This window comes from Oncorhynchus clarkii, chromosome 13 (assembly GCF_045791955.1).
Source record: "Oncorhynchus clarkii lewisi isolate Uvic-CL-2024 chromosome 13, UVic_Ocla_1.0, whole genome shotgun sequence".
Taxonomy (NCBI): domain Eukaryota; kingdom Metazoa; phylum Chordata; class Actinopteri; order Salmoniformes; family Salmonidae; genus Oncorhynchus; species Oncorhynchus clarkii.
The window spans coordinates 60,975,408-61,001,309 of NC_092159.1; the positions used below are offsets into that span (position 1 = coordinate 60,975,408).

Genomic DNA, 25,902 nt, shown 5'->3' on the forward strand with positions numbered 1-25,902 from the left:
TATTCTGGGTTATCGATTTTCATTGAATAGGGCCTTATGGTCTGCTGTTTTATGTACAGTAGCTACTCTACAGCACACTGTACATCTGTAGTGTACATCTGTTTTCTCTCTCATACTGTTTCTACCTTTCTTATCTACATTCTACATTCCCTACAACAGTAAATCACACCCTGCGTTGTTAGTGGTACTGGTAGACCTGAACATCTCAGCCACACCTCTAACCCATCCCACTTTCAGAGGAAGTATATCCTCATTCGGTCTCACAAGCTATCAACATCAGCGGGAGCAGAATAAGTTATCTGGTACCGTAAGTAGTATCCCATTATTCTATTAATACTGTATACATTGTGATTTTGACAAGGTTTATCAGACTTTTAGAAGGGTCAAGGATATGGTTATATGTGAAATGGGATAGAATACCACTCTTATAGGACAGGATTAAACTGGATGTTTCATGGGTGTAGTTAGGAAGTTAGATGCTTCAAGTAGGAGACCCTCATGAGGCCGTAAACATAACTCAAACACAGAAATCTGGAGACAAAAAGTAAACATTTTCGTGAGAAGATTAGTGAGAGGAAAGAGGAAGTGTAGAAAAATAATGACAGAAAGTTGCATATATACAGAGTGTGTGACTTTCTGTATTTTTATACAGTTTACTCTCCGCTGGTCAGCACCGCTACATAAATTGGGTGTGCGTCAGCTCATGCTTTTTTACAGAAAACAGGAAGTAAACATAAAGAACAGACAGTATATCGCTTCTGTGTGATAAATAAAAATCATCAATCTTCTGGTCCTGCAGGAATGCAGGTTTGGACTCATGTTATTCACTCAACAAAACAGTGTAGGTCTACTGACTGAAATAAAGGAACTCAACTGTATAATAATTGACAAACTTTTTACATTGTCCATTTAAACTTTTGTTATTGTCTTATTCTGGTTCGTTTTTTTTCCATTTAATTAGGGGCCTGCTGTTTATTGTACAGTAGCTACTCTAAAACGTACTGTACATCTATAGTGTACATCTGTTTTCTCTCATACTGTGTTTCTACCTTCCTTGTTTAGATTAAGGGCTTATGACTTCTCTACATTCCCTACTACAGTAAATCACACCCTGCATGGTACTGGTAGACCTGAACTTATCAGACACGCCTCTAACCCATCCCACTTGGGTATAAGCTGACTCAACATCAGCAAGAGCAGAAGACTATTAGATCCCGTAAGTAGTATGGCTTTGGTTTGTATAAATACAGCATATGTTGTGATTTTGAAAAGATTGAAACTTTTAGAAGGGTTAAGGTCAAGAATGATATGTTGTGTGTAATGAAATAACAATATGAAATGATGAGAAAACCACTCTTAGGACAGGATTCAACTTGATGTTTCATGGGTGTAGTCAGGAAATGAGTAGTTTTGAGCAGGAAACCTCAAGGGAGCTAATAACATGACCCAAAAATAGATATCTGGAGACAAAATGTAAAAATGTATGAAAGTAGTTTAGTGAGAGGATAAAAGAAGGAGGCACTAAGTACATTTTGGTTAGTGTATTGTAGACTTCCTTATCAGTTGTGCTTGTGAAGTTTAATGCATTGTATTATTTTCAGTGTGAACATTGTTTTCTGGGGATTGAAATAAATAAGTACATTGTCTTTATAGGGAGTACAACAAACTATTATAGTCAATGTACAGTAAATATAAATACAGCTCTGGCAAGAGTGAAAGTGAAACATCAAGTCCGTGCTTCCTAGCAAAGCTTCCAAAAGCACACATAGCAAGCCCAGGTCTACCACAGTCTGTTCTGCTGTGTGATGTCCGAAAACAATTTGATCTTGTTCACTGCCCAAAAAATACTTAAATAAGTGCATGTGACATATGAGAAACGTAACAGTTTTTCTTGTAAAAAATATATATGATAGTAACAAGTTGGTGGGCATGTTTGCTGCGGTGTATCTAAAGTATATTACAGATAACTTTCTCCATGTCTTATCCTCAATGATCTACAAAGCTGTGTTCACACTGCACTTAGCCGAGGGCTAACAGCCTCCATGTCTTATCCTCAATGATCTACAAAGCTGTGTTCACACTGCACTTAGCCGAGGGCTAACAGCCTCCATGTCTTATCCTCAATGATCTACCAAGCTGTGTTCACACTGCACCTAGCCGAGGGCTAACAGCATCCATGTCTTATCCTCAATGATCTACAAAGCTGTGTTCACACTGCATGTAGCCGTGGGCTAACAGCCTCCATGTCTTATCCTCAATTATCTACAAAGATGTGGTCACACTGCACTTAGCCGAGGGCTAAAAGCCTCCATGTCTTATCCTCAATGATCTACAAAGCTGTGTTCACACTGCATGTAGCCGTGGGCTAACAGCCTCCATGTCTTATCCTCAATGATCTACAAAGCTGTGTTCACACTGCATGTAGCCGTGGGCTAACAGCCTCCATGTCTTATCCTCAATGATCTACAAAACTGTGTTCACACTGCATGTAGCCGTGAGCTAACAGCCTCCATGTCTTATCCTCAATGATCTACAAAGCTGTATTCACACTGCATGTAGCCGTGGGCTAACAGCCTCCATGTCTTATCCTCAATGATCTACAAAGCTGTGTTCCCACTGCACTTAGCCGAGGGCTAACAGCCTCCATGTCTTATCCTCAATGATCTACAAAGCTGTGTTCACACTGCATGTAGCCGTGGGCTAACAGCCTCCATGTCTTATCCTCAATGATCTACAAAGCTGTGTTCACACTGCACTTAGCCGAGGGCTAACAGCCTCCATGTCTTATCCTCAATTATCTACAAAGCTGTGTTCACACTGCATGTAGCCGTGGGCTAACAGCCTCCATGTCTTATCCTCAATGATCTACAAAGCTGTGTTCACACTGCACTTAGCCGAGGGCTAACAGCCTCCATGTCTTATCCTCAATTATCTACAAAGCTGTGTTCACACTGCATGTAGCCGTGGGCTAACAGCCTCATGTCTTATCCTCAATGATCTACAAAGCTGTGTTCACACTGCACTTAGCCGAGGGCTAACAGCATCCATGTCTTATCCTCAATGATCTACAAAGCTGTGTTCACACTGCACTTAGCCGTGGGCTAACAGCCTCCATGTCTTATCCTCAATGATCTACAAAGCTGTGTTCACACTGCACTTAGCCGAGGGCTAACAGCCTCCATGTCTTATCCTCAATGATCTACAAAGCTGTGTTCACACTGCATGTAGCCGTGGGCTAACAGCCTCCATGTCTTATCCTCAATGATCTTCAAAGCTGTGTTCACACTGCACTTAGCCGAGGGCTAACAGCCTCCATGTCTTATCCTCAATGATCTACAAAGCTGTGTTCACACTGCATGTAGCCGAGGGCTAACAGCATCCATGTCTTATCCTCAATGATCTACAAAGCTGTGTTCACACTGCACTTAGCCGAGGGCTAACAGCCTCCATGTCTTATCCTCAATGATCTACAAAGCTGTGTTCACACTGCATGTAGCCGTGGGCTAACAGCCTCCATGTCTTATCCTCAATGATCTACAAAGCTGTGTTCACACTGCACTTAGCCGAGGGCTAACAGCCTCCATGTCTTATCCTCAATTATCTACAAAGCTGTGTTCACACTGCATGTAGCCGTGGGCTAACAGCCTCCATGTCTTATCCTCAATGATCTACAAAGCTGTGTTCACACTGCACTTAGCCGAGGGCTAACAGCCTCCATGTCTTATCCTCAATGATCTACAAAGCTGTGTTCACACTGCATGTAGCCGTGGGCTAACAGCCTCCATGTCTTATCCTCAATGATCTACAAAGCTGTGTTCACACTGCACTTAGCCGAGGGCTAACAGCCTCCATGTCTTATCCTCAATGATCTACAAAGCTGTGTTCACACTGCATGTAGCCGTGGGCTAACAGCCTCCATGTCTTATCCTCAATGATCTACAAAGCTGTGTTCACACTGCACTTAGCCGAGGGCTAACAGCCTCCATGTCTTATCCTCAATGATCTACAAAGCTGTGTTCACACTGCATGTAGCCGTGGGCTAACAGCCTCCATGTCTTATCCTCAATGATCTACAAAGCTGTGTTCACACTGCACTTAGCCGAGGGCTAACAGCCTCCATGTCTTATCCTCAATTATCTACAAAGCTGTGTTCACACTGCATGTAGCCGTGGGCTAACAGCCTCCATGTCTTATCTTCAATGATCTACAAAGCTGTGTTCACACTGCATGTAGCCGTGGGCTAACAGCCTCCATGTCTTATCCTCAATTATCTACAAAGCTGTCTTCACACTGCATGTAGCCGTGGGCTAACAGCCTCGCATGTTTTATCCTCAATGATCTACAAAGCTGTGTTCACACTGCACTTAGCCGAGGGCTAACAGCCTCCATGTCTTATCCTCAATGATCTACAAAGCTGTGTTCCCACTGCACTTAGCCGAGGGCTAACAGCCTCCATGTCTTATCCTCAATGATCTACAAAGCTGTGTTCACACTGCACTTAGCCGAGGGCTAACAGCCTCCATGTCTTATCCTCAATGATCTACAAAGCTGTGTTCACACTGCACTTAGCCGAGGGCTAACAGCCTCCATGTCTTATCCTCAATGATCTACAAAGCTGTCTTCACACTGCACTTAGCCGAGGGCTAACAGCCTCCATGTCTTATTCTCAGTGACCAGCAATGGCTGCCGTTCCTGAGCTGCTGCTGGCCACTCTGGATGATTTGGGTAAAGCAGAGATGGACAAATTTAAATGGTATCTTCGTCAAGGCGTGGAAGGTTTCCCTCAACGCATCCCAGTGAGCCAGCTGGAGAACACTGACAGAGTTGATACTATCAGTAAGATAGTGGGGACCTACCAACCTGAGGACGCTGTGAAGATTACACTGGAGATCCTGAGGAAGATGAACCAGAACCAACTAGCTGAAACGTTAAAAAACAAATGTAAGTGTGTTGAGAAATACAGTCTTTGCTTACTATCTAACTTTTTAGCAGACACTCTTATCCAGAGCAACTAGGGTTAAGTTGCTTTGCTCAAGGGTACATTGACACATTTTTCACATAGTCAGCTTGGGGATTTAAACAAGCAAGCTTTTAATTATTGGCCTACCACTCTTAACCACTAGGCAACCTGCCACCTCTTTTTAAGGAATTTATGAAATATCATTATTTATCCTGTAGAATTAGAAAGATTATCTCAAAGTACATTTTTTAAGAGTTGTATTTACAGTAACTTGCTTTGAATCAACTTAATCTACCATATTTTCTATTGTAATTTGTTATCTACTGTCTCTATGTGTCTCCCTCGCTCTCTCTCCCCCTAGATGGCCCTGTTGGAGCTCTAGGAGATGGTTTTAACATGGAAGCATCTTCTTCAGGGAGATCTGCAGGACGTTTTCAGCCAGGTGTTGTATTTTATCATTTCTCGCTCAGGTCCTCTTTAGGCTTCTTATCTTTATTGACAATAATAAAATGTATGGTTTATATCCACCTTTGTGGATATGGTAGTTCTAAATGACATGATTTTGTTATATGCAGTCAGATTGATCATTATTAGCAATCTTGATAAAGATGAGCAAAAAAGACTCTATTAAATAAATAATATATACTGAGCTATATGGTAAGTAAAAAAAGGAGGGAGTTGTATTATTTTATACTAATACAATTGTTAAGAGAAATATATTTTTTTAACAAGTAATAAAAAAGATAGGGGTCAAAATGATTGGCACCCCTGTTTTCAAAACTCCAGAACCCTCCCTTTGAGAGGATAATTACACTGTTACACTGAGCCTTAATCTAAAATGTTTTATGAGATTGGAGAACACGTTCGGAGAGATCTTAGACCATTCCTCCATTCAGAATCTTTCCAGATCCTTGATATAATTTGCCTGCTCTTATGGACTACCCTCTTCAATTCCAACCACAGGAGATTGAGATGGCCATTGCACAATGTTGATTTTGTGGTCAATTGATTTTGATTGGTGCTTGGGGTTATTGTCTTGCTGGAAGTGTAAGCCTCCTGGCAGAGGCAGCCAGGTGTTTGTCTAACATGTCCTGGTACTTGGTAAAGTTCATGATGCCTTTGACCTTAAGGGCCCCAGGACCAGTGGAAGCAAATTAGGGCCATAACATCAAAGATCCACCACCATATTTTACCGCCAAACCAACCACTGGTGTGGTTAAGCTCTATTTTCATGTTATCTGACGATAGAACTAGTTCCCATCCAAGTGAAAATAGAGCTCTTTGGCCACACACACCAATGGTGGGTTTGGCATTGAAAAACAGAAGCATATGCAGAAAAGTACCTCATACCTACAGTAAAATATGGTGGTGGATCTTAGATGTTATGGGACTGTTTTGCTTCCGCTGATCCTGGGGCCCCAGCATAAGGAACTTTACCAAGGACCAGGACATTTTAGACAAAAACTTGGTTGCCTCTGCCAGGAGTCTGACACTTGGCTGCAAGTTGATCTTCCAGCAAGACAATTAACCCAAGCAATAATCCAACTCCACAAATAATTTATTAATTGACTACAAAAGCCACATTTTGAAATGGCCATTTCAGTCTCCGGACTTGAACCCCATTGAAAACCTGTGGTTTGAATTGAAGAGGGCAGTCCATAACAGCAAAATAAGGATATCAAGAATCTAGAAAGAAGACTCTGTATGGAGGAATGTGGGGTTATAGAATGTGGGGTTATAGAACATTATAGAAAAAGTAAGTTAAGAACAAATTCTTATTTTAAATGATAGCCTACCAAAAGGCAAAAGGCCTCCTGCGGGGACAGGGGCCTGGGATAAAAAATAAAATAATAATACAATATAAATATAGGACAAAACACACATCACAACAAGAGAGACAACACAATACTACATAAAGAGAGACCTAAAGACAACAACATAGCAAGACAGCAACACATGACAACACAGCATGGTAGCAACACAACATAACAACAACATGGTAGCAACACAACATGGTAGCAGCACAAAACATGGTACAAACGTTATTGGGCACAGGGTGGCCTCCCGAGTGGCGCAGTGGTCAAGGCACTGCATCGCAATGCTAGCTGTGCCACTAGAGATTCTGGGTTCGAGTCCAGACTATGTTACAGATAACCTCAATCAGGAGACCCATGGGGCGATGCACAATTGGCCCAGCGTCGTCCAGGTTAGGGGAGGGTTTGGCCGGCAGGGATGTCCTTGTCCCATTGCGCACAAGCGACTCCTGTGACGGGCCGGGCGCAGTGCACGTTGACACGGTCTCCAGGTGCACAGTGTTTCCTCCGACTCATTGGTGTGACTGGCTTCCGGGTTAAGTGGGCATTGTGTCAAGAAGCAGTGCGGCTTGGTTGGGTTGTGTTTCGGAGGATGCACGGCTCTCGACTTTCGCCTCTCCCGAGTCCGTATGGGAGTTGCAGCGATGAGACAAGACTGTAACTACCAATTGGATATCATGAAATTGGGGAGAAAAATGGGTAAAAGTAGCAATAAATAAATAAAACGGCACAAAGGGCAAGAAGGTAGAGAATAATAATAACAATACATCACACAAAGCAGCTACTGTCAGTAAGAGTGTCCATGAGGCACTCGAATGAAGAGATTGAGATAAAACTGCCCAGTTTGAGTGTTTGTTGCAGCGCATTCCAGTCGCTAGCTGCAGCGAACTGAAATGTGGAGTGACCCAGGGATGTGTGTGCTTTGGGGACTATTAACAGAATGTGACTGGCAGAACGGGTGTTGTATGTGGAGGATGAGGACTGCAGTAGATGTCTCAGATAGGGGGGTGTGAGGTCTAAGAGGGTTTTATAAATAAGCATCAACCAGTGGGTCTTGCGATGGGTATACAGAGAGGACCAGTTTACAGAGTACTATAGAGTCCAGTGATGTGTCCTATAAGGAGCATTGGTGGCAAATCACATAGCCGAATGGTAAAGAACATCTAGCCGCTCGAGAGCACCCTTACCTGCCGATCTATAAATTATGTCTCCGTAATTTAGCATGGGTAGGATGGTCATCTGAATAGTTTGGCAGCTGGGGTGAAAGAGGTGCTATTACGAGAGAGGAAACCAAGTCTAGATTTAACTTTAGCTTGCAGCTTTGATATGTGCTGAGAGAAGGACAGTGCACCGTCTAGCCATACTCCCAAGTACTTGTATGAGGTGACTACCTGAAGCTCTAAACCCTCAGAGGTAGTGATAACACCTGTGGGAAGAGGGGCATTCTTCTTACCAAACCACATGACCTTTGTTTTGGAGGTGTTCAGAACAAGTTTAAGGGTAGAGAAAGCTTGTTGGACACTAAGAAAGCTTTGTTGTAGAGTATTTACCACAAAACCCGGGGAGGGGTCAGCTGAGTATAAGACTGCATATACATGGATGAGAGAGCTTCCTACTGCCTGAGCTATGTTGTTGATGTATATTGAGAAGAGCTTGGGGCCTAGTATCGAGCCTTTGGTGCCTTTCCCTTGGTGACAGGCAGTGGCTGAGACAGCAGATTTTCTGACTTTAAACACTGCACTCTTTGAGAGAGGTAGTTAGCAAACCAGGCCAAAGACCCCTCAGAGACACCAGACACCAATACTCCTTAGCCGGCCCACAAGAATGGAATGGTCTACAGTATTAAAAGCTTTGGCCAACTCAATAAAAATAGCAGCACAATATTGCTTAGAATCAAGGGCAACGGGGGCATCATTGAGGATCTTTAAGGTTTCAGTGACACATCCATAACCTGAGCGGAAACCAGATTACATACCCGAGAGAATACTATAGACATCAAGAAAGCCAGTCAGTTGATTATTGACAAGTTTTTCCAACATTTTTGATAAACAGGGAAAAATAGAAACAGGCCTATAACAATTAGGATCAGCTTGATCTCCCCCTTTAAATAAAGGACGAACTGTGGCTGCCTTCCAAGCAATGGGAAGGCTATGTGTCATTTTTTTACTACTTGTTAAACAAAATATATGTCTCTGAGCAATTGTATTAGTAGATATTAAAACAAAACGTTTTTGCATACAATATTGCTCAGTATTTTAATTATTTATTTTAGATTTTTTTTGGCTTATCTTTATCAAGGGCTCCAATCATTTTTGGATTCCACTGTATGATTGATGTTATCCAATCTTAGGTCCTGCATTACCTCCTGCCTCCAATATATTGCCTGGGACTGGAGGAAAACCTGCTGTAGTTGGTGAGCTATCAACTATTTGACATTTTGAAACCATCCACCACACCTAAAGTTCCAATTGATCAGAGGCTATTCCCCCTTTTGGTTCCCGATTTACAACAGCATATTTGCTTTGGGATCAACTCAAAAATAATACTATTGTTTTGAGCAAACTGCATACATTTGTCATTTATTTTTTGAAAACCGGGGATCCAATACGTTTGACCCCCATCTTTTTTTTGATTTGTTTTAATTACTTCTCTTTCACTGAGCAATTGTATTAGTATAAAATAATATTATTTTATGAAAATATTTGAGCATACAATATAGCCCAGTATTGTATTATTTTGTTTATAGTATTTCTGCTCATCTTTATCAAGGGATCCAATAATTATGGAGCCCACTGTATGATTGATGTTATCCAATCTTAGGTCCTGCATTACCTCCTGCCTCCAATATATTGCCTGGGACTGTAAGATAATCAGTTGAACGTTGTGAGCTTTCAACCATTTTGACATGCTTGTTAAAACCACCCAAGAACCACACCGAAAGATCCAATTGACCAAAGAGTATTCCCCCCGTTTGGATCCAAATTTACAACAGCATGTATGCATTTCAATATTCCTTACAGATGATGTTAAATTCAACACAGCAATAGGTGCTAAACTAATAGAATGTGTAATTGTAGCTAGGCCTACTGTATATGTAGGATCTTAATTTCATCACCCTGTTGCAGGAGAACTTTCCTGCAATGCAGGACATTTAAAACCTGTAGTGTATTTGAGGTTTGAAAAGGCTTCTGAAGTTTGTTATTTTCACTTTACAATTTCAGATTTGATTTTCCGTTCTGAAAAAATGCATTAACACCTAAACAAATGTCCATTAATTATAATCTACATAATAATTAAAATGTTCAGTTGTTTATTTTGCTGTGGTAGCAAACTGGCTCAAATTTAAATCCTACATGTGTATAATTCTCATAAGCCTTTGATTTAACAGATAAGGTTCTGTGTCTTGACAATAAAGGTACAGTAGGGTGGTATGTTCTGTCTGAACACAGCGTTTTCATTTTGATACAGCATCAGATGAGGAATCGGTTGGAAAGATCACATACTACACCAATAACCATCTTGGAAAAGGTGCCGATGGAATTGTGTTCAGGTAAACCAGCTTAAACGTTATTGTGGAAATGTGTTTGTAACCCTAATCCCCTCTTTGCAGCAAAAATGTCTTTACGATCGGTTCATTGACTAAATGTTTATCTTTCTCTACCGCTATCCTCCAGGGGTTACTTCCATTGTGATGATGCCAACAAGCGTCCTGCGGCAGTGAAGAGAATTGAACTAGCAAAACAAAGCAATGCTGATAGAGAGGTCGCTTTGCTTCTTCAATTGGACGACAATCCCCACGTCGTCCGCTACTTCTGCACTGAGAAGGACGGGCAATTCCTATACATCGCCATCGAGCTGTGTGCCGTCTCTTTAGATAAGGTCTAAGTCAATGACTCACTATTTTATTCTCTGACTTATCCAAGGGGTTAACTTGATTATTATAACAGTCTCACATAATGATTATCTGTGTTAGAATATATACTGAACAAAAATATAAACACAACATACAACAATTTCAACGATTTTACTGAGTTACAGTTCATATAAGAAATCAGTTAATTGACATAAATTCATTAGACTCTAATCTATGGATTTTACGACTGGGACTACAGATATGAATCTGTTAGTCAAAGATACCTTAAAAAGGGTAGGGGCGTGGATCAGAAAACCAGTCAGTATCTGGTGTGACCACCATTTGCCTCATGCACTGCAACACAGGCTGTGGATTGTGGGCCGTGGAATGTTGTACCAGTCCTCTTCAATGGCTGTGCGAAGTTGCTGGACACCCCCTCAAAAGTTGAGACATCTGTGGCATTGTGTTGTGTAACAAAACTGCACGTTTTAGAGTGGCCTTTTCTTGTCCCCTGCACAACGTGCACCTGTGTAATGATCATGCTGTTTAATCAGTTTATTGATATGCCACACCTGTCAGTTGGATGGATTATCCTGGCAAAGGAGAAATTATCACTAATGGATGTATACAAATTTGTGCACAAAATTTGAGAGAAATACAACTTTTGTGTGTGTGTAACATTTCTTTTATTTTTTTCAGCTCATGGATCATAGGCCGAACACTTTACATGTTGCATTTATATTTTTGTTCAGTGTACATTCCAAGGTTAGAATGCTTGGTGTTCATCAGCGCACTAATACTTGGGTGTCTCTTCCAGTGTTTTACTAAAGAAAATCCTTTTGACCTTCGCGGACTGAACCCAGTGATGCTGCTGCAGCAGACCATGATGGGACTGGAACACCTGCACTCTCACAACATAGGTTCTAATTACATTTTTAAAACAGTTTAATTGAACCTTTATTTAACTAGGCAAGCCAGTTAAGAAACCACTTGGCAAAACCCTAATCCGGATGACGCTGGGCCAAGTGTGCACCGTCCTATGGGTCTCCCAATCACGGCCGGATGTGATACAGCCTGGCATCTAACCAGGGTCTGTAGTGACACCCATAGCACTGAGATGCAGTGCCTTAGACCGCTGCAACCCTCAGGAGCCCAGTAAATGCTGTAGACTGTAGATAATCCTAATGAAGTTACAGTATTGATGACTTTTCCTTATATTATCATTGATCAGATCTATGATCTTCCCACAACTCCAGTAGACTGATTCATCCTGATCTTTTCTCCCCAGTCCACCGTGATGTGAAGCCCCACAACATCCTGTTGAAAGACCATTCTGACTCAGTCACGGTCAAGATCTCAGACTTTGGGATGAGTAAGCAGTTAGCGGACAGCAGACAAAGCTACAGCATGAGGTCTGGAGCCCTTGGCACCATGGGCTGGAATGCCCCAGAGGTCCTGGATGAGAGCAGGAAAGTAAACCCTGTGAGTGGCTCCTGATCTTTACACTGGAACAGAGAACTGTTCAAGTCATTACAGATTCAGAGATAATCCAGAAAGAAATGTGATGAAATAGGCTAATTGGGATTTCCTTACAGGAGTTAAACCGGATTGTCCCATTGCTCAAAGGAACAGTTCACCCTAAAAAGTTGATCTTCTGTTGTGGAGATCAAGCTACAGTATATTACACATACATAAGAAAGATAGGCACCATCTACACAACCATGGTGTGGGATGTGGACCATCCTCGACATTAGACAATAACCCCTTTAATCCAAAATGTTTATGCCAGTAAAGTGTACCATTAAAAATGATGGAACCAGGAAGTTTCTGTACAATTTTATGATTGCCAATAGATAATTTGTTCGTTCGACATGGTGGGATCTTTTTGTGTCTGTAAAATGATTTATGTGAGAAATGGCAGTAAAAACGGCTTCATGCTCAAATATTGATATAATAACCATCATACTGAAGTAAACTTGGAGTCACACGATGATATGTTGTGTGGTCCTCCCACTACGACTTCGGAAACCAAGCCATTTATTAGGCTACAGGTTAAATAAATGATGAACTTGACAGGAGGGTGATTTTGAAAATATTTTGTACCTTTATTTAACTAGGCAAGTCAGTAAAGACACATTGTTATTCACAAATACGGTCTAGGAACAGTGGGTTAACAGTGGGTTAACAGTGGGTTAACAGCCGACCGATTTTTACCTTGTCAGCTCGGGAATTCAATCTAGCAACCTTTCGGTTACTTGCCCAACGCTCTAACCACTGCTGCTCCCAAAAAATGAAAGGTGATGAGCTTGATGCTCCTTTCCAATAAATATCGAGGGTCTTATTCTGGTGACATGATGATCGATGTTTGACTTCCATTTGACAAAAATATTCTGTCTCTTATCCATCATAGTCTCATCATGTCGACTAGCCTACCCTGACTGTATCTGCTAGCTAGAGAGCACGTGCCAAGACCAGAGTAGACACATTTCTATTGAATTCAACCGTTTTTGTGACAAAACTATGAGTAGAATTGAAAATGCAATGGAAACATTTTTGAGTTTGATTCCGTACATGACAAAAAAGGAAATGTGTGAACTACGTCATGACGCACTGATCGTTATCCTTAACAAGTCCGGTTGGTGGGAACACACTACAGGCAGGAAAACACAAATCTGTCGCCAATTGGATGGAATCCTAACTATAGTCTGACAAATTTGTGAACTATTCTTTAAGGTTGCCTGTAGATTAGAACTAGTAGTGATTGTGGTACTGTTCTGAAACAACTATTAAAGACACTCCTCTTCCTCTACAGACCAGTGCTGTGGACATCTTCTCTGCCGGCTGTGTGTTTTACTATGTGTTGACAGGAGGCAAACATCCCTTTGGAGAACCCTATCGGCAGACTGCTAATATCATGGATGGCAAATACAACCTTAACGGATTACAGAAAGACAAACATGGTAAGGTACAACTGAAAGGTTGTGTTAGCACAGGGGAACCCAAGAGCAGACTCAGACCAGGAAACAGGGATGAATGAACCAAGATATTTATTGTAACACAGGGAGAGATGAAGTGCAGATCCAGGGAAGCTCAGAGGAGTTGTAGGAAACCAGATGTGCAGGCTGAGATTGGAGTGAGCTGGGTTGGGACAGGGTAAACAGATCCGGAGTTGAATGCAGACAGAGTAGCACAGTGGTGAGATATGGAACAGGAGACAGGAACCAGAGTCAGAGCAGCGAAACAGCGTCAGGCAAGGAAACAGGCACAACAGGATCTTAAATAATAACAAATAGCTAGACGCATGACTGACTGAACAGAGATTACAATCTGGCAGAGTGGAAGTGGCAGGAAAATAAAGAAAATGTAGTCTGTGCTAATGATGGTTGTGGGTTTTTAAATGGCATATTGTTGATAAATATATGACCTCTCACTTATGATTAACCAAATCTAGTATTGTTCTCATTCCTGTAAATGGCCCATGTAAATGTGGGATCATAATTTGAGCTAGTTTGCTAAAGCAGGAAAATAATCTTGCAGCAACAGGAAATATGATTTATTATTTAGTTTATACTTAATTAACATTTTTTGTAGGGATTAACACATTTTTTGTTAGGGCAAATCAATTCAGAAATTTCAAAGAGGAATTTACACATTTTAGAAGACTTTTTAAACCACAAATACACTACAAGTTTGCATTTAATGCCAAGCAGGAAAATTCTCAACAACAAAAGAGTATTCAAATTAAGATCCTACATCTGTAGACACCAAGCCAGAATTTGACCCTATGGAATAGTGATCTGTAATGTTGTCTTTGACAGAGGCCTGATAAAATGTTATAATAAGCACTGCCATTGATTGCTTTTGTCATCATCTTTGTCTCAACTAAAATTCTGTGTCTTTCTTCATTATAATCATCACATTGGTTCAGATGAAATACCCACTGGGCACAAACTGGTTAAATCAACGTTGTTTGAATGTAATTTGCCAACGTATTGGGATGTAGAATCTATGTGTAAAATACATTGAATTTGCAAAAAGTCAAAAACGTAAACTGTTGTTTTGAGGGTGAAATTTCAACCACAGGATTATGCATCATGGTAACCAATGTTCAACAGAGACAAACCTTATATAAAATATGTTGAATTTGTTCCATTGAAACAATGTTAGATCCAGGGTTGCAAAGGGAGGGTATATTACTGGAAACTTTCAAAGTTTACTAGTAAACTACCAGAATCTACCAGAATCTTTAATTTATCTTTATATATTTTTTACACACTTATTTTGCTACAGTATGTGAATATGTATTTATTGTCAGTGTTTTGGAATCAAACTGGTGGCAGTTGAGAAAATAATTAATAGTTGGATGAGTTTCAGAGGTAATTGAAAATAATGCCATTGTTGATAAGATACTTTTTTCATTAATTTGGCTATTTTCTCTTGAAAAATAATGGTCTATCTACTAGAAACACAATGACAATATGGACACAGAAATATAAAATTAATACAATATATGAATATATTTTTCAAAAAAGTTGTTAAAGTATAAATTACCGAAGTTACATAGATTGACATAGATTTTTTGTTAATTACCAAAAGTACTGAAAATTCCAGTAACTTTGGTAAAGGACTGATAGCTTTGCAACCCTAGTCAGATCTTCAACTTTATATACACTATCAGTAAATAACTATAGGCTGGGCAGCACCTCCTACTGGGGAATAGATCTATCTACAGCTATCCCTTTGATCCAGGGCTTTGACCAAGCCCAGTCCTGCTTTATAGTCAGTTACCAATGTGCTATCATGAGAAGGATTGCTGAGAGATCTCCACTTAAAATAGATTCACTGTTGCTATCGAAGTAATTCCAAAGTGTAGAGCAAATTAACAGAGCAAATTAAAGGTAAACATACTTTATCAATCATATATCATCCATGATGCTATTTAGGCCTATACACCAAGTCATCAACAGCTATTGTTTAAATTTAGCCCAGAATTAAACTAAACATAGACAATTCATATAGGCCTAGGGTTTCAAACTTTAGTTAATTTCAAATGTAATCTACAAATTAATAATGAAATCAAACTTTATTTAAAGTGGCAATATGCAGCTTTTTGGGCGACCCAACCAAATTCACATAGAAATGTGAGTTATAGATCCATCATTCTACTTGAAAGCAAGTCTAAGTAGCAGTAGATCTGTTCTATGTGCTCTATTTCTATACTTCCTGCTCTAATGTTTTGTTTTTGCGTCTTCTACTTTGGATTTGTAAACCAGTTTCAAACAGTTGAGACAACAATATTTTGGGTTATGGTAATTATACTTCACAGCAGTTTATATGGATTCTCTACACCCCTCAAACTGAACTCTGGACCTCGAAGCCAGTCCCACTGCGTTTTTTCATTGTTCCCCTCTAATCAAGTTCTGATTAGACCTGGGACACCAGGTGGGTGCCATTAATGATCAGGTAGAACAGAGAACCAGCAGGCTCCGGACTTCGTAGGGAAAGAGTTGAAGACCCCTGCTCTACACTATACTAGCTTATTTTGTAACATAAATTGAAAGTAGGCAGACTATTTGAGTTTTAACAACCAGGAAATGACAGAGCGATTTCTGCATAGTGCACCTTTAAAGTGCATTTAAAGGTTGATCTGATTTGATTTGGTCCTATTTCTGTAACTTAGGTTTTTGGAGACGCTCATCCAACATCTAAATGATTAATTTGTAGACAAACTGGAATTAAAGCCAGTCTAAGCCAGACTAAGTCAGTGGCACAGATAGAACTATCTAAACAGAAGATAATCTCCTTCAATTGAAGAGCTTATTTCCAAAACGCTACAACTACCAATTTTTCACATTTGTGTTTTTTCTTCACAAAGGATTGCTTATGGGTACCTTCATGTGTGTCAAATGTTACTGTTTTTATTCATAGATTTGTATGATGTGTATGAAAATGTTGTTTTTTTGCTAAACTATATATGTCCATTATTTAGCTGAAATGGATATTTGACTGTGATTTGTGGTTGTTTCACCTAGTTATTTTAAGATGAATGCACTAAGTAAGTCACTCTGGATAAGAGCATCTTCTAAATGTCTAAAATGTTAATGTAAATGGTTGACATACAGATATTACTGTATTGAATAATACAAAAAAGTTTTAATATTGATGTCACAAAGTATCATTTGTACATTTCTTTAGTAAACAATTAGTAATTTGTTACATTTGCATGTGTAAAACCTAGCAGTACAAATTATTTATCTTTGAGTGAGACAGATATATAGCATTTAGCAAAAAAACTCAAATGAAACCATCAAGTGATAGATTTTAAACACACGTCTGTCATTGAACAACCCCATGCCATGATTAGATTGTGAAAAAAAACACACCAATCTCTTTCAGAATTTCTTTAAACAATTAAAGCTGATTTACCAAACTTTCTGAAAATGGATAAATAGTGTTTTAGAATGAAACTCTTCAAATGTTGTAAACCAAACACAATTCAAAATTACTTTTGTAATATAGCCTTAGCCTAAAGTTATCTTAAACTATTGTAACAGTATTTATTCAACCTTAAAATGAGTAACACATCTTTGGCCACATTTTGATGTAACTGTAATAAATATCTTCCTATGTAATCTGCGCAGAATTTCGAAATGTCATTAATCATTTGCACCATTTACTTTTAATGTAATCAACTGAATCCAGTTCATTTGATTGTGCTATTAGATGAAGCACAGTAATAACACTAAGTAGTTGTATAAATAAACACAATATCTGACATTGGTATTTTAACTTTGTTTTAAATGTTTGAAAGTGCAGTGATGACACATTTAGGTAACAACAAACCAACAATTGACATTCTTTTCCCATTGTAATTTGGTTGTGCTTTTACAGTAGATGGTCTAAAGCATAGTGATAACAACAAACGTTCAACAACTGTTGGCTGTCTTTTTAGTGGGTAAATAGACTGTAGGTTATATTCTCATTGATCAAAATCTCCACCAAATATTACCCAGTTGTCCACTTTCATATGACGTGGTGTGTCCAGTGTGGGTACTTTCATATGATGTGGTGTGTCCAGTGTGGGTACTTTCATATGACGTACTTTCATATGATGTGGTGTGTCCAGTGTGGGTACTTTCATATGATGTGGTGTGTCCAGTGTGGGTACTTTCATATGACGTGGTGTGTCCAGTGTGGGTACTTTCATATGACGTGATGTGTCCAGTGTGGGTACTTTCATATGACGTGGTGTGTCCAGTGTGGGTACTTTCATATGACGTGGTGTGTCCAGTGTGGGTACTTTCATATGACGTGGTGTGTCCAGTGTGGGTACTTTCATATGACGTGGTGTGTCCAGTGTGGGTACTTTCATATGACGTGGTGTGTCCAGTGTGGGTACTTTCATATGACGTGGTGTGTCCAGTGTGGGTACTTTCATATGACGTGGTGTGTCCAGTGTGGGTACTTTCATATGACGTGGTGTGTCCAGTGTGGGTACTTTCATATGACGTGGTGTGTCCAGTGTGGGTACTTTCATATGACGTGGTGTGTCCAGTGTGGGTACTTTCATATGACGTGGTGTGTCCAGTGTGGGTACTTTCATATGACGTGGTGTGCCCAGTGTGGGTACTTTCATATGACGTGGTGTGTCCAGTGTGGGTACTTTCATATGACGTGGTGTGTCCAGTGTGGGTACTTTCATATGACGTGGTGTGTCTAGTGTGGGTACTTTCATATGACGTGGTGTGTCCAGTGTGGGTACTTTCATCACCATGTTTTTGAATGAACAAAGTGCCTTGGCCTTGAACCTGCCCATGGTTACTGTGTCTGTGTGTGTGTTTGGTCTTATCTTTCCCAGAGGACATCGTGGCCACAGACCTGATAGAACAGATGCTGAACATGGAGCCCCAGGGGAGGCCTTCTGCTGAGAGCGTGCTCAAACACCCCTTCTTCTGGAGCCTGGAGAAACAACTGATGTTCTTCCAGGTCACTATTAAGTATAATCAATGCATAGCTAATGTCAGTTAGCTAGATTACAATATTATTTAATTCTAGTAGGGAAAAATGTAACTGCAACAACAGAAACATTGGGTATTCTATCAATAGAATATATAGCAATAGTGGAGTCCATTGAGCATACAGCAAGATGGTGGTAAACGAGATGTTGGATTAATTAAAGTACTGTCTTCCCCTGTAGGACGTGAGTGACAGAATTGTAAATGAGAAATTGGATGGTCCAATCATACAGCAGCTAGAGTCAGGGGGACAGGAAGTGGTGAGGAATAACTGGATAAAACACATCACAGCAGTTCTGCGGAAAGGTTAGTGACTGGTCTGAGATCAGCGTTTGAACAGCAACACTTTGCAGCCTGTAAAGCCATTTTCTATTACAGTATATTTCTAGTAACATTAACATCCAGATCAGAGGTGTCATGAATGACATGACTACATTTGCAGGATGAGTTTATTGCTGGACCAGACACCAGCAACATCTCTGTTTTGTTGTTGTATTATATTACACTAATGACAAACTTTCTTGATATCATAATTCTGTATCTTAATAGTATTGTTTGTTTACTGGCTGTGTTTCCTCCTTCTACAGATCTAGAAATACGTAAAGGAGCATATGAAGAGGGCTCTGTTAAAAGTCTTCTACGTGCCATAAGAAACAAGGTGTGTTCTGTCCAAATACAATTGCCATACTATATTAAAATACACAAATGAAGCATAATAATAACATGTTGGTATATTTGCAAAATATTATTTAATTAGTCAAAACATGAGAGGATGCAGGCATCCTCTATGCCACCTACTACCCCCATAAACCTGTTAAATGTAGTATTTATCTGACACAAGAAACTAAATGTGTGTAAATTACATTTTATAAGCAACATGTTGTTTCTCATAGAAACACCATTACCACGATTCTCCTAAGGAGGTCCAGGAGACTCTGGGCTCCATCCCTGATGACTTTGTCTCCTACTTCACCTCCCGCTTCCCCCACCTGCTGCTGCACACCTTCCTCGCCGTGCGTTCCTTTGCTGAGGAGCTGACTTTACAACATTACTACCTAATGTAGTAGTGTGAAGACATAACATTACTACCTACCATAGTGTGAAGTCAGGCGCTCCGCTGAGAAGTACTCCATCCCACACCAGCAAACCAGCAAAACCTCCAATCTATGCCAGTACACTGTAATGTCACGGTTCTTTTTACATGAACAATAGTGGTTTGTCTGAAGAAGAAGCAATCACTTTCACTTGTATGCAGATTACACTGTTGTGTATCCTATTTCACCAATGTGTCACGACTTCCACCGAAGTTGGCTCTCCTGCCTGTTCCAGCGGAGCTCGGCGGTCGTCGTCACCGTCCTACTAGCCACCACCGATCCCTTTTTCGTTTGTCTGTTGGTTTTGTCTTATTAGTTTCACCTGTGTGTATTTTAGTTTAATTAGCGTCCTTATATGAGGTAGGTTGTCCCGCCCTTGTTTTGTGCGGGATTGTTTTTTTATTCATGTCATTTGGTGTAGTACATACATGTGTGTTATTTCTCCGGTCTATTTTTGATCCTGTGTTGGATTATTCACCCTGTATGTTGGGTTGACGTGGTTTTTTTGCGCAGGAGAATAAACTGTCGAATCACTGAAACCTGCTCTCTGCGCCTAATTCCACCCACCTTGATAAAACGTGACACAATGGCTGACCAGGTTCTGTCAGAGCTTTAATCTGCCTTTATTGTCTTGACGAAAGACTTTATTAACTGAAATTGTTACTTAATTAATGCAAGGTAAAACCAAGTATATATTATATTCCATATCACGTAAAAAATGTATCTGATGATTTATGTATACGTACATTGGATGGTGCCCTCATTGATAACTAATAAATATCTAGGCATCTGGATTGATGATAGTCTGTCCTTCAAAAATAATGTTGATGAGTTCATTAAAGGTGCAATATGCAGAAATCACTCTGCCATTCCTGGTTTCTTAAATTGCAATAGTTTGCCTAATTTCAGTTTGTGACAAAACAAGTAATATACTGTATAGTGTAGAGAATCATTGCACCATCTAAACTGTGGTGAAATATCTCTTCAATAGTAAGAATATTGTATTTCCAGGTGTTTGAAGCTGGTGTACAAAACTGACAGTAAAAGGAGTAAAAATGAAACTAAAGAACAGGAAGCATATAAATAGTGCACATAGAACATCTACAGCTTGTTAGACTTGCTGTCAATGGGAATGACAGATCGATAACTCACATTTCTATGTGAATTTGGTCAGGTCGCCTAAAAAGTGACACATTGCAGCTTTAAAATGTGAAGGTAGTCCGAAATGAGTATGATTATCTTGTATTCTTTGTTTATTGAAGAGGGTTCTGTTCATTTCCTGGTCTGAGAATTGAGGGGCAAGCAGTGGTGCGTTCGACTGCATAGTTATTGACTGGGACAGGTAATGTGGTAGTAGCCTATCCCGGGGGATGTACATGTTTATATCCCAGGTTGTATTGATGCTTAAAGCAGGGGAAGCCCCTTTATTGATATGTGTGCATGTATACTGTATGTTCAAGTATGTTTATGATCTGAAGACATTTCTATTGTAATTCATGTCTTTTGAATGTTGATTGATCAGTGTGTGAAATGCCTTGTTTTTATTGGTTAAATGCATTATGGGTAGGAGTATAAGAACCCTCATGGTTTTAGAGACAGACAAGGTAAGGTCTATTTATTTGATTGTGTAAATAATTGTACTGTTTGCCGGCTCTTTATCCTCACTTTGCAAATAAAAGCCTGACTCTGGGCAGGAAAAATCAGTTCTGTATTGTTGTTGCCTCACTGTTAAAATCCTACCACAGTGTGTTTCTCACACTATCCCAGAGAACTTGGCCAAACACCTGATAGAATAGATGCTGATTATAGAGCCCAAGTGGAGGCCTTCTACTGAGAGCGTGCTCAAACACCCCTTCTGGAGCCTGGAGAAACAGCTGATGTTCTTCCAGGTCACGATCAAGTATAATTGGTCACCTTTAGTTACAATAGAAAATCAAGTCATTTTATTCCCTGAATAAATCTTACCAACAATAACTACAATGGGGATACAGTACATATGGGATATATTTTGATCAAATATGCTCTGAAAGCAAACATGTTGACATGTGTACCCTGAAATCGGGGAATTTGTGCCATTCTGAATTTTTTTTTAGATAAGAGGCAATACTGTAGCCCTCCTTCTCGATGACTGGAATCTCTTTCTGGAGTCTGTTTGGCCTTGAGTCATTAATTAGAGCATTATGCATATCATGTTTGCTAAATCTTTTATTTAGTTATTTTCTGGCCATCTGAAATTGTGGGCTCCCTTAGCTATATACAGCAAGAAGGTAATAAAGGAGATCTTTGAGGAATTAAGCCATGTTTTCCCCTGTAGGATGTGAGTGACTGGATTGATGCATAGTCAAAGCTGACGGAGTTGTATGATGCCATCATCAATCAGCTGGAGTCAGAGGCAGAAACAGTGGTCAAGAGGAACTGGATGGAACACATCACTGAGGATCTTCCTGAAAGGTGGTGTCTGAGGACCAGTATTTGAACATCAACAGACTGTAAGTCCTTAATATAATTGAAGTACTGTATATCACAGCCACTAGCCTGGTCCAACTCAAGAGCACCATGACAATGATTGTCAGAGGTGTTGGCTAAAACAGATCTGGACCAGGCTACAGCAACATCTCCTTTCTTGGTGGAATCACAAAATGATTGCCTCTCGTGACAACATAATTCTGGATCAATTCTTGCTATACTGTAAATGTAGTTATCATTGTTTGCTTACTGGCTGTCACTCCTCCCTCTGCAGATCTAGAAAAACGCAAAGGAGCATATAAAGAGGACTAAGTCTACTATGGGCCATAAGAAACAAGGTAAGTGTTCTGTCTCTTGGCAATGAATTACATCATATCTATTGATTGGTATTGTATTATTCTAGTAGTTGTATATTATCAAAATCAAATCAAATGTTACTGGTCTCGTACACATTTTGCAGATGTTATTGCAGGTGCAGTGAAATTCTTAGGGAAAGATCCACATTTACATAATGGGTACTCAGAGGAAAATGGAGGAGGGTCATGCTTTTTCAATTTCAAACCCTCGGGGGAGGGTTTAGTATTTTTAACTCTAGTCCAGGGGAGAGTCTTGTCATTTGTAATTGATGAAATGTCAATATTTCTCAGTGTTTTAGAATGAGTTGTTTATCAGGCGATATATCGCTGTGTGCCTGATGCCGCCCCTCATCTCTGATTCTCCACTGGGTGTGCAATATCAAGTGTGCCTATAGGCTATTTAGTGTGGTCTCAATCAAATGATCCACAGGTTATAGGCTATTTAGTGTGGTCTCAATCAAATGATCCATAGCCTATAGGCTATTTAGTGTGGTCTCAATCAAATTATCCATAGCCTATAGGCTATTTAGTGTGGTCTCAATCAAATTATCCATAGCCTATAGACTACTAAGTGCATGCTTGGAGAAGCACAGAGCAAAGTTATATTCCTATGATAGCTGCTGGGATGATGTAAATAAAACTAGGCAGCATTACACACTACAATGGCCATTCCAACACTGAGCACGGGTTGGCTCTGCTCTTACTGTTTGTTTGCTGCCTAACCAATCGCGCCGCTGTGTAGGCTGTGCGGCAGTTCAGTGGAAGTCAAAAGCTTCTTCAGAATTTGTTTTTGTTAATTAGACCTAGTCCCCCAAAAATGTGTGTATGTGGACTAGCCTATAGCCTATGTTCTGTTCAGTTTGAGAAGGAGAGAGCGAATATGAGAAGGAGGATCAGAGGTCAACTTTGATAGCTTGCTAATACTATAATTGATTTTTATTCAAAACAATATGTTTCTTGCCCATGATGTAGGCCAATTTATCAGACTCATTGACATCACAATAAGCCAGATTCAAGTAACTTACATTGTGGTGCTGAAACTTGAAGCAGCGGCACAATCAATCAGAAATGGACAGCTCATGGTGCTGAAAATAGGCAAATTCGAGGAGGCATTCATTTAAACTGTCTTCATTTTAATTAGACTTTACTAACAACAAGAGGGCTTTATGTTGAAGCCTATTTGTCTTCCTATTTAAGAAATAAGAGGTAGGCCTACCTCTTTGATAGACAAAACAAAGCTATAGGCTGCTATATCCATAGATTTGTCAGTCAATTCCTCCACCCACCATGCACTTTTTAAATAGCGTACTTCTGTGCCAGTGAAGAGCTGTGAGGTTAAAACCAAGACTGGAATTGAGGGGGTATGAGATGGTATGCCCTAGGCCTACTTTTTATCAAAGAAAATTTCAAAAAGCACAGGTTTACCTCTTGTTAGTTTAAGATTTTGAAGACAATACAAAGGATTTGATTTATAAAGTGATCTATAACACGCTTTGGTCCATGATTGTTTATGCTGTAAAATAGCAAAAGAAAGATGTAAAATAGCAGAGAAAGACGTGACTTCATGCATATAGGGGCAAAAACATATTTTGATTAGCTGGGCCTGGCTCCCCAGTGGATGGGCCTGGATGCCAAGTGGGTGGGCCTATGCCCAGTCATGAAGTCCATAGATTAGGGCCTAATATTTTTAATTTAATGGACTCATTTCCTTATATGAACTTTAACTCAGTAAAATACAATTGTTGCATGTTGCATTTATATTTTTGTTTAGTATACATCCCTAAAAATGTTACTTGTGCATTTTGTCAAATTAGAGTTTTAAGCTAAAGTCAAAATGAATGATTTGGTTAATGGGCTAATTAAGCAATAAGGAACGAGGGGATGTGGTATATGGTCAATATACCCCAGCTAAGGGCTGTTCTTAGGCACAACGCATGGCGGAGTGCCTGGATACAGCCATTAGCTGTGGTATATTGTCCATATGCCACATCCTCTCGTGCCTTATTGCTTAATTAACCCCTGTGGCATACGCTCTGAGATACCATGACTGTCAGCCAATCAGCATTCAGGGCTCAAACCACCCAAACCACCCATTATAATTTGGATTATAAACTGGGTGGTCTGAGCCCTGAATGCTGATTGGCTGACAGCCGTGGTACAGTAAATCAGACCATATACCAGTTGTATGACAAAACATTTATATTTACTGCTATAAGTTGGTAACCAGTTTATAATAGCAATAAGGCACCTTGGGGGTTTGTGGTATATGGCCAATATACCATGGCTGAGGGCTGTGTTCAGGCACTTGCATTGTGCATAAGAACATCCCTTACGCTTTGAACACACCAACAGCATCAGTGCATTTTGGTACACCAGAATTACATTCATTATCAATGAAACACTGTATTTGCCTTGCAGCATTGCATTGCATGGTGTTCGGTGTGGTGCATATGTTGGATTTTTTTAACCTATGCGCCAAACTGTATGTATAGATAGACGGCTTGACAGAAATGGTAGCAGAAGGTGAATGTTGAACTTTTGTTGCATACATATCCAGATGATGCTGCGTGCTATTTTGCGCAAGGATGCTGTCGGACACACCGACAGGGTAATTGCGCAATGAATGTAATTCTGGGGTACCAAAATGCAAGGACAATGTTGGTGTGATCGAAGCGTTAGTCATAGTAGATTATATTGGCCATATACCACACCCCCTTCGCCCTTATTGCTTAATTATTCAATGTCTAAAAAACTTAACATACCATCCTGATTATGCAAGAATAGAGAACCACTGTTTCACAATTTTCTCATTTTGCATTGCCAACAAGATATCCTTGCTTGAGTGAAAATGCCAAATAAATCAGCATTATATTTGGGACTTTGAACTTGACATTTTTTCAGTTCTTGGGACAAAGCAAACATAAGAAATGCAAGTATTGCTTGTTATGTAACTGACTTCCGCTGCAAGCCAGAGGGGGGTCCATGACACCTTGCCAGTGGCTGCCTTGCTTGCACCGATAACTCTCCTTTTCTCCTAAACGAAATTTACCGATAAAAGCCCGCCCCTTTAATGGCGTCATTTCTATGACGTGTTCGGTTCCTTGCTTTTCACAAAGAGACTGACCGCGAGAACGCATTCGACACCAACCATCTCAAGTACAGCAGCAGACAAAGATCTACCAGCTGGAAAGATGAGCCTTCTATAGATGTATATTGTTAGTGTTTAAATACTGGAGAGTTGAGACCAAATCACGGACGCTGGACAGAGTGGATTTCAGTTGTAACAAAAGACAGTTTTAATGAGTCAAAGATATCTTGTCCCGCAGTTTTACGTGCACGGATCT

General features: G+C 40.0%; 1 protein-coding gene across 6 annotated transcripts; it reads left to right on the forward strand.

The window, feature by feature from the left end:
• Positions 1–257: 257 nt before the first annotated feature.
• LOC139365195 (serine/threonine-protein kinase/endoribonuclease IRE1-like) lies at positions 258–20,275 on the forward strand. 6 transcript variants are annotated; one of them, XM_071102652.1, is made up of 14 exons: positions 258–307; positions 1,063–1,216; positions 4,671–4,941; positions 5,322–5,402; positions 9,125–9,187; positions 10,243–10,324; positions 10,449–10,653; positions 11,445–11,547; positions 11,916–12,109; positions 13,440–13,587; positions 18,486–18,613; positions 18,825–18,948; positions 19,230–19,300; positions 19,536–20,275. In XM_071102652.1, the coding sequence occupies exons 3-14, from the start codon at positions 4,680–4,682 to the stop codon at positions 19,704–19,706; spliced, it is 1,632 nt and encodes a 543-aa protein (XP_070958753.1). In that variant the 5' UTR covers positions 258–307; positions 1,063–1,216; positions 4,671–4,679; the 3' UTR covers positions 19,707–20,275. The 6 variants fall into 6 exon arrangements, with proteins under 6 accessions (XP_070958753.1, XP_070958755.1, XP_070958757.1 ...); XM_071102654.1 differs by having other exon boundaries at positions 1,101–1,216; XM_071102656.1 differs by lacking the exon at positions 4,671–4,941 and having other exon boundaries at positions 1,101–1,216.
• The last annotated feature ends 5,627 nt before the right edge of the window (positions 20,276–25,902 follow it).

What these genes read in the sequence shown, in the direction of transcription:
- LOC139365195 (XM_071102652.1), top strand. Translation starts at nt 4,680, where the DNA reads ATGGCTGCCGTTCCTGAGCTGCTGCTGGCCACTCTGGATGATTTGGGT. An exon ending in TGAAACGTTAAAAAACAAAT is followed by an intron (nt 4,942 to 5,321) that starts GTAAGTGTGTTG and finishes CTCTCCCCCTAG; the next exon opens with ATGGCCCTGTTGGAGCTCTA. An exon ending in TGCAGGACGTTTTCAGCCAG is followed by an intron (nt 5,403 to 9,124) that starts GTGTTGTATTTT and finishes ATCCAATCTTAG; the next exon opens with GTCCTGCATTACCTCCTGCC.